Below are 9514 nucleotides of genomic sequence, written 5' to 3' on the forward strand. Positions count from 1 at the left end.
GCTCTACTACCTCGGAAGTGTTTTAGTGTCCATGGTTACAACTTCAACAGGATTCCCGTTAGAAGTACTAACTTAGGACCATCCTCTAATTTGACGAAGATGAGATATGAGAATGAATGGCCGATGTGGCTAATCCGCGGGGTAAATTCGACCTTTTGTCACTAATAATCTCAGAGCGCACATCAACGCACGTTTCTAGTTAGCGTCAAAGCGACTGGTGAGTGAATGGTTGCTTACGGCCATGGACGTATTAACTAGATTATACGTCCATGCTCCGGCCTAGAACCGATGCAGCGAAATCGATATTACCTTTCAAAAAGTATTTCTAAGTTCAAGATGATTCGTTTCATGACTGATAGATCTATGTAAGGGATGCCCTGCTTAGCTATTGGATTGAAAGGTTTTGTTGTTTTAAGCATTTACAGATCAACAGTATTAAAAACCGATGATTTATTGAATCAAAAAATATATTTAAAGACACACGACGTTCCGAACTGGTTTTTCTTCGCATAATTCTCTTCTTTGAATGTATATATATATATATATACTTCATGCCTTGCCGTAACCGCTAATTCTCACTCAGAAATCCCCCAACCCTGTATGTTCTTAATAAGTTATCCCTCACACCTGACGATGATCTCGGGAGAGTTCGAAACGTCGTGTCTTTTGATATATATTTTTTGATTCAATAAACTATTTCTTTTTATACTTTTAATCTGTGAAAAGTCGGTTTTTTATTATATCGTCTAGACTCCACGTTTCATCGTGGCTATTCTACCATGAACTTTTAGAATCCACGGTGAAATCGATTGTATCTCCTTTTCGAGCCGAACATTCCACTTCGCATTGCTGTTTAGCTATACTTGATTGAAGGGGAGTAGTCGAATGAATCACTCTAATCCTGATTGAAAGTTTTGTTGTTCTAAGCGTTATGAGAAGTCGATTGTATTTTCGAGTCGGCCGAATAACGCAAATACGGTTAACATAACTAGCGTCAGGAAACAACGCGTGTTGATTCCTTTTGTTCAAAATTCGTTGCGCTAATTCGCATTTATTTACAAATAATGGATGAAAAGGCTAATGGTATTTGCATATTTCACTCGCACACGCATTTCTCAGCGAGTCTATGTCAATAATCACCCGCAAGGGATTTGAAGACCGTCAGAAATCAGTGTATTTATCAGTTAAAGGAATCAATGACGCTATTTTCGTACGCTTGTTTTTCGTCCATTTCTATCATCCATCATCACCAGCATTGAACTTTCATCCATCATCACCAGTTTTCATTGTATGACCTCGGAACTAAAAATCACGTGATAGATATTTTGGTTAACTCTGGTATAAATCGGATTTATAACGTGGATATTTATTGATAAATAAATGAAATCGATTTTCTATGAAACTGAAACTATAAGTCAGATATATTGTATCGGCTCTGGCAGGGATAGATTTGCCTCATATGGATCGACGGTGACATTAAGGTGGGCAGGAGTAACCAGAAACGTTAGAAATACGAGTTCGTTCACAATTAGGTTCATTCGACTACTGGGGAATCGTTCGTGGGTGGGGTGTGGGTTATACCTCCACGCCTATTTCATTCTTTTATAATCTCTTTTTGGACATGGGAATTACAGTAAACCTCGCATAAGTCGAATCTGCAAAAGTCGGATAAACGGACAAGTCGTATAAATTCAGAGGTCTCTTTTTTTCTTCTTATTTTCAAGTAAATGTGTCCGTCCCAAAGTCGGATTTTACTATAGGCGGAAACTCGCCTATGTCGTAGTGTAAAGTGTGATCCCAAAATATAAAATCTATACAAATTGTTGTCTCAAAGTCGGATCATATATTAATCATGTATAAAATTACACTATTCGTTCAAATGTTAAAATAGGCTTCATCATAACCAGGATATTATGTTGAAATAGTAAATAAATAAACATGTGAGTTTCATTCATTTTCATGTTTTATTCTTATTCCATTCAGTGATGTTTTTCAATGGCCATATCGGATTTTTCACTAAAAAAGTGAAAAATCCGACTTGCCCATATTCTTACTCGGATTTCGTTGCTGGTCCCAAATGATCCAACTTATTCAAGGTTTACTGTATTTACTTCGATTAGAATTGCGTAAAAATTGGCACATTATACAATTCTTAATCATCGAACTACGTACTCTGAAATATTAATGTATTCATTTTGCAACTATTTGCAGGTTCGTGCATCGCAAAATGGAAAACTCGTCGACCAAGTTGCTGCTAGCTAATGAAACTTTATCGCCACCCAATTCTATCGATACACAATCTAACAAACGAACAGTTTACGATATAGCGATCTACGGCGTTTTTCTATTCGTTATTATGATGTTTAGCATGTTCGGAAATATATTCGTCATTATCGTCACCTTCAGAACGCCGAAACTTTCAGCGCAAATCGCCAATATGTTTTTGATCAATCTCGCCGTGACAGATTTGTCTAATTCGGCGCTCGTCATGTTACCGTCGTTTGTGGCGTTAATACAAGACAAATGGATGCTGACGTTCGCAATTTGTCAACTTCAGTGCAGCCTTAATTACGTTTTCATTATCGTCTCCATGTTGACTTTGGCGTTCATTAGTATTGATAGGTACGTCGCTATTGTTCATTCACTACGATATCCCGTACTGATGAAGAAATCCTACGTGATAGGGCTAATCGTGTACACGTGGTTTCAGGGCGTTCTATTCGCCATCGCTCCGGTTATCGCCGATTGGGTTCATTTCGACTATTGGGAAATCGTTTGCGCCATAGACTGGTTCGTAAAGTCTAACGGGATCATCGTCTACGTTATCGTCGCCAACCTGTTATGTTTTATGGCACCCGGGGCCATCATGGTGTTCACCTACTATAAGATCATAGCGGTGACGAAAAAGCTGAAGTCGCAAGTTTTCGACGTCCGCACTAAACAAATGAAACGTTCGTTAACTGCTTCGAAAACGATCACCAGTTTGATCGTCGTGGTCGTCGTGTTTTTCATATGTATGACGCCGTTCTGTTTGACGAAGCTTTTCAAGTCGATTTTTCGCACGAACCTGAACGCGGTACCTCCGCATTTGAACACGGTCAGCGCTCTGATTCAATACACGGCCAGCGCTACGAATCCTTTGATTTACGGTATTTTCCGCAAGGACTTCCGCGCTGCCTTCATCAAACAGTTGCAAAAGATCGGATTGTGCAAAACTTTGACACCCGACGACGATTCCTTTCCGTACGCTTCGTCGTCAGCGCACATGAATCGTATTGGGAATATTGGTCGCGGTATTGAAGCTTCCGGTCACATTGAATCGGTTAATCCCTCCGAATGTGTCGTCGTCACCGCAGACAGGAAAATATTCCAAGAAACTCCCCGGGATAGAAATGGCAATAGTGATCATTCGCCCGTTATCAGCGACGGAATAATAAGCGGATCAGAAATCCTATCGTCAAGCCCGAAAAAATAAACTCGTAATAGTCTGAGCCTATAAACAAACGCTGCGTAACCACCTGTAGCAAACTAAAATCGTATTCTGTTCTCGCTATAGGGGCTGAGCCCTAATGTCCCCGTCTCTCCCAACGCACTGATCAAACTGATGTATTTTAATTGTGCCTTAGTGCCATGTTGTACTTCTTATGTATTGAATAGATATTTGTTTATAATCGTTTAAGTAAGATTTCTTGTTGCGAAGAGATATGTATCAGCCATGGCACTGCCCGGATCTCTTAGGTGGCCTGACAACCTGTAGAGCGGTGAAATAACGACAATCCCCTCGCGAAAAAAGATGAATTTGAACAACCGATACAACACGGCATCGTTCAAGTAAATATTCTTTATTCAAATTATGCAATATGTCAGTATACATAACTTATATTACACATATAAGAAAATATTTAAAAAGATAACATTTCAATAAGGTTAACTACTACATACAACCTCTTCGTACAAAATTGGGGTCAATATCACAGATCAGCTGGAAAACACGTTTATATTAATTAAATCATGATTAGACGCCTTTGGGTTGTAGATGGGAAAGCATTAAGTGAAGCAAATTATGATCATTCTATTATCATTATTAGTTTAGCTATGATATTCAAAACACTTAGAGATAACTAAACTCGTTTGAAATACATAATTCGATATTTAAAAAGGCTTAAAATACACGTGATTGATTACATTCTTGAGTTGTAATGCTAGAGAACGAGGCGAATTTCCAATTCAAGTGCTACTTATCATTTTATCATTATTTAACAGATATGTGGTCTGAGCGTGATAAATGCTGAAAACGCATTGGAAGAAATTAATCATTTGAGGCAAAACATCGATAGAACTAAAGAGAGTCCTCTGTCAAAAAAATGCGATCAGTGCATGTCACTTACCCGCGCGTAGTCATGGAGTTGCGTGGTGTACCAATGAACGAAACTTCCTTCCGCATCATGACATGATGTTGTCGTAGTTTTTTAGCAAATATTATAATGTTCCTACACCGTGAATCTGATCGATGGCTGCTTCACTAAGAAACATACGATGATTTATCAGTAAAAACAACAAAAAAATGAGGATCTTGATTTGATATAAGATATTACCACGCAGATATATGGAGGGGACGAATTGACATTTGTATGCGCTTAAACTAATTGAGATACGATCTCAAGCTTTGAACAGCGATTTACGGAATAGGTGTGCCATGGTATTATCTTTAAACATAGAATTTTCAGTTTCACAGGCATTATTGTTTAAATATCCGTTTAACCATTTTAACATTGCGCGGACCCTCCGAAAAGTTATTTTTTTTATTTTTGTTTATCGTTTCGCAACCTGTGGCGCTACTGGTACTTCGATGTTATCATCGACATCCTCTGATGACGCATTCCAGAATTCCGCAGCTATCAAAAAAGGAGATTTAAATCTCAGAAATAAAACCCAGAAGAAAGCTTAGATTTTACACAGTAGATATACTCGATCGTTACTCACGTGGTTTCGCTGCCTCGTTGAAGCTGATACACTCCAATTTCGTGAACTCCTTCACGTTTCGGTACATTTCTTCTTTCCATTTTTCTGTTAGTTCATCGAAGAATAAAGAATCAGCAAAAACCGAGTGCAACGTATAGGATCAGATAGAAACGAAATAACAGTGGCAGTACGTACGACAGAGTTCCTTCATCGTGCCAGCAGTTCCTCCGTATTCTTCGGGCAGAGCTGATTTCGGGAGAACTTTGTGAAGTCGATCAAAATCATGACCGTGGCTGACAACCTGTTCAATCGAAAACAACCACATTAAAAAAACTGGGTTTTATCGATCTGATACATTTATTTCCATTAAATCATCGTTTTCTGAATATACAGAACAACATAATTCGATTTGATTGATTTTTCTCACCATTTTTCTATTACTTTCTGACATGAAATATCGAATAACGTCGAACAATCGATCCATTATCGTTGGTAGTTTCCAATAGTTCGAGCCTTGGAAGATCATCGGATATACATCCTGTAGATAAATTACATTCGCTCAATACTGCACGGACGTAAAGCCAAACAAAAAAAAACAACAACAATGAACCCGCGAAGGATATAATATGGGTTTTATGGGGGTAACCCAGCAGCTACTCTTCCGGTGGGTGTTGTGGCTAATTCAACAGTGATTATCTTAGTAGAATGACCACGCTCAAACATGGAGTATAGATGATATAATAAAAACACACTATCATGTACACAGATTCAAACGTTTTAAAACCAAGAATTGATTTATCAAAAATGTTTAAAATGACACGACGTTTCAACTCTCACTAAACAGATACCCGACGATGATCTCTAGTCAGAGTTCGAAACGTCGTGTCAGTTTGAAATTTTGAATTGAACAAATTCTTAGTTTTAAAATCTTTCAATCTGTACATAGTGGGTTTTTATCATATCAGTAACGATATCTACTTATTGTATGGATCATCATTACCTGCCATGCGCGAACAAACTTTTTCAAATTGGTTGGCGTCCAGTATGCCACGTGGGAGAGAGTCCAGTGTGAGCAGTCCAGTAGATATATGAATCCGTTTACTTGGTTTTTTTCATCCATTAACATTATGTCGACACACATGTACGCCGCCCTCATTACGTCATCCATAGAAACAACGCGTGGATCGTAGTTCCCTAGAATTTAAAAAAAGAACACACTCATGGATTGAAATATTCTATGAAGCAGGCACATTCTCTGGATATAATTTGAGAAGTCGTCAAGTAATTTTTGAAACAGAAAAATATTGTTTTTCCTAAGCCCTCGTGATATATACATGTGTAAGACAATTTTTCAACGTAATTCGTGAGTTAATTTATGTTCAATGTAAAAACATTATCACGTCGCGAGCTTGTGAAATATCCGCGACACATTCATAAATCAGGTTCCACACGAAACGGATGTATTAAGCGTAAATAAATGACGTCACACATACCAGTACAGACGACGATTTTTCGACCTTCACTGTCTCGTTCTGGTAATGGGACGAAAAATCTGAATAGACAAAATAAATCAACAACTTTCGATAGCTAATTGTTCAAGTCTTTGTATTCCATTGTCGAAAAGACAAACTGAAAGAAAATTATTTTTGAATTTCTACCGGGAATGGCGTATGGCCATTTTTCCCCGCATCCCTCTCTGGAACTTACGCCGTGTCTATCAATTCAATTATTACTGGGTCGTCCATATCCTGGCGTTGGAACCATTTCGGTACCCCGTGTTTGGGGCTCGTCCTCACGGTACAGTAAGCTTCCAATAATTTCTGCGCCCTCAGCATCGAAAACTTGGAACATCGAAGGAAACGCAAGAGAAAGTTATCATCTGAGGAAAACAAAAGGCACATTTATTATATAAATTAACATGCTGCTAACATACTGGAGCGGTGTGGCCGAGCGGTTAGAGCGTTCGACTCTGGGAAGCCAGGTCGTGGGTTTGAACCCCGTACAGTGTCCTCGGGCAAGATACTTACCCTCATTGCCTCTCTCCACCCAGGAGTAAATAGGTACCTGGCCTGATAGATGACTCCTGAGCGTTTGTTAGCAGCTCGGTGTTACTTCTCCCCAGGGAGAGATGACTGATACATGTTAGATTATAAAATTGGCCGGGGTATCGAAATCGATAATATCGAAAAATGTAAAGCGCTCTGAGCAGCCTGGCTGGATTTAGCGTTATATAAGACATATATTATTATTATTATTATTATTATTATTATTATTATTATTATTATTATTATTATTATTATTATTATTATTATTACTGTTTAAATATTGCCTGAATCGTTTTTTTTTTCTTCATATAAGTACGCGTAAAGTATATTTATTTGTACAAGTACGTGTATTTTTTTCGAAGTTAAATAAAATGTGTTTTCTTGGTTCGAAAACGGACTCCATAACCCGGATACCCATTCAGGAATAAGTACAAAATAACAGATTCAAATCCATACAAATACATTCATTAACAAAATATTTTTAGAACAGACTATTTTCAGCAGACTATAATGGCAAATTCTATTTATAGATATTGTTTCATTCAGATAGAAGATTCATACCGTCAAATTTTAAATACGTAGGATTTATTCTTTTGTATATAGGAATGTATTTTATATGTTGAACTTTGATGAACGGAAATGATATTTCCTTATATCAAAGACAATGTGACCGATAATTTATGGACCTGGTAGCCTTAGTTTAACCCCTGCTAACAATCTGACGCCTGGGGAAATCATTTGAACGTCTACTAATTGTAAGACTAATGGATCAGGATTCTAAAATCCCCCTCCCACCTTCCTCTTTCGATCCAATTAGCGCCTATGTAACGCCGTGGATTCTGAAACATTCTAGAGTCCATGGTAACACGAAACACCACTAGAGAGTGTATCATTCCTGTTTCAACCAAGGTGACGTCAAATTACCTTAGTCCAAGGTAGGGAGTGGCAATATTTAAATGCTCGTAGGTATATTAGTCCCGCGTATACACCTTAGAACTACGTATATATAATGATCATAAGTTCTGAAAGGTCATATATCAGTATTCATCATGCTTTTCTATTCTTAGATATCATCTCACAGAAAGACAATAAATGGGAAGATAAAGAGGTTATAGGCCTTATAAGAACAATCTTTCTGAGCTACAAATGCACTCGATGTTGTGTTGGCGTGGCAGGTGCAATCAATGATTATTTTAGGATTTCCGAAAACTTCGAAAAAGAATGTTTTCAAAGTCATTGTTGTGACGGATAACAGATAATATACATATCTGCGTACATACTACATAAGTTCTTCGGGTTTGTTCGTGTTTATAAAATTGTTAAGCGTATTGTTTTCGTACAGACCTCAAATATAAAAACTTCGATTACAATCGCCACTATTGTATGCGGTGTTTCTATTTAGTTATTTTGTAAATCCAATAAAAGTCTAATTTCTAGTCTAATTGATTGTTAACAAGAAAATACATGTAAACGATAAGATACGACATTCGTGTACCCTTTACAAAATGTTTCTTTTTTCAATCATTCTTCTTTACTAAAATTCTGTAAATGGTGTTTTCGAGAAAATAATCTCCAAATTATCAATACAAAATATAAAACACTAATAGAGACTAGTCTTAATATGTATATAATATCGTTCAGCTTTCAATGCTCGCAAAATTGGTTTATGCCGCCAAATGTCAGAAAATGTCGATTAACGTTACCTGTCGGTGCTGTAATGTACTGGTGTTCCTCGACCCATTCCCGAAACGATTCTAAGGCGTCATCTTTTTCATCTGGATCTTCGTTCAATTCGACCATCGCTTTTTTAGCGCTAGCCTCATCTAGGCTGTAGTCATATTCCGAGTAAGTTGCCATCAGGAGACCGAGAGATTTCTTTTTGCTATTTTGGTGTAAAGTTTTGGTTATCTTTATGTATAAATGAATCGCAGCTAGATGACCAGCCAACTTCAAAACCTGTATTTTCTGATTTTACGGCAGCTTTTCGAATCGGTTGCAAGAAATTGTTCAACTGTGAACTGTATTTTTCAAACTGATATTACGATTAAACAGAACCCGTTTAAATAACAAGCTTCAAAGAATGTCTTTCACTTTATGACATTCATTGACACGAGTTTTTGATTTGTGAGAGTTAGCATATGATACGACTGAAAAAACCTATTCATAAAACAGCTAAATCGTAACTTCGTCGATTATTCGGGTTTGCTTTGCGTGCCAAGTCAGTTACAATACCGACCAAGATTGTAAATTCGCTAGTCTTTTATAGTTTATGTTTATTATGTCGAGGGTACCGGTACATAAAAAAAACCTTTTCTAAGATCCAAGGACAGGAATGTTTTCTCCGGAAAGCTGTACTTAAGTACCAACCTGGCCGTTTCTGAGAAAGCATAATTTCATTGTACAAAATGGTCCATCGTTTAAACAAGAAAATATTTCTTGGCAGAGTTTTTTTTCTGTCATGTGTTTTCTTAAACATGCTATGACTGTATCTATGTACACACGCCTTT

The 9514-nt window shown here is 37.4% G+C and overlaps 2 protein-coding genes across 2 annotated transcripts; one reads left to right on the forward strand and one right to left on the reverse strand.

The window, feature by feature from the left end:
* Positions 1 to 2227: 2227 nt before the first annotated feature.
* LOC141907286 (histamine H2 receptor-like) lies at positions 2228 to 3475 on the forward strand. Its single transcript, XM_074796889.1, has one exon. It carries the CDS (start codon positions 2228 to 2230, stop codon positions 3473 to 3475), a length of 1248 nt encoding a protein of 415 aa, XP_074652990.1.
* A 355-nt stretch (positions 3476 to 3830) lies between these two features.
* On the reverse strand, positions 3831 to 9026 carry LOC141906966 (clavesin-1-like). The gene is made up of 8 exons (XM_074796470.1): positions 8711 to 9026; positions 6670 to 6841; positions 6456 to 6514; positions 5963 to 6156; positions 5390 to 5500; positions 5158 to 5263; positions 4984 to 5067; positions 3831 to 4895 (listed from the first exon to the last, which is right to left on the reverse strand). The coding sequence occupies exons 1-8, from the start codon at positions 8862 to 8864 to the stop codon at positions 4813 to 4815; spliced, it is 963 nt and encodes a 320-aa protein (XP_074652571.1). The 5' UTR covers positions 8865 to 9026; the 3' UTR covers positions 3831 to 4812.
* Positions 9027 to 9514: the final 488 nt, after the last annotated feature.

The sequence above is a fragment of the Tubulanus polymorphus genome, chromosome 6, assembly GCF_964204645.1.
Source record: "Tubulanus polymorphus chromosome 6, tnTubPoly1.2, whole genome shotgun sequence".
Lineage (NCBI taxonomy): Eukaryota > Metazoa > Nemertea > Palaeonemertea > Tubulaniformes > Tubulanidae > Tubulanus > Tubulanus polymorphus.

Excerpts from the sequence above, each read along its gene's own strand:
- LOC141907286 (XM_074796889.1), top strand. The coding sequence starts at position 2,228 with ATGGAAAACTCGTCGACCAAGTTGCTGCTAGCTAATGAAACTTTATCG.
- LOC141906966 (XM_074796470.1), bottom strand. The coding sequence starts at position 8,864 with ATGGCAACTTACTCGGAATATGACTACAGCCTAGATGAGGCTAGCGCT. Across the intron at positions 6,157-6,455 it reads AAAAATCGTCGTCTGTACTG|GGAACTACGATCCACGCGTT; the intron begins GTATGTGTGACG and ends TTTAAATTCTAG. Across the intron at positions 5,068-5,157 it reads CACGATGAAGGAACTCTGTC|AAAAATGGAAAGAAGAAATG; the intron begins GTACGTACTGCC and ends ATGAACTAACAG.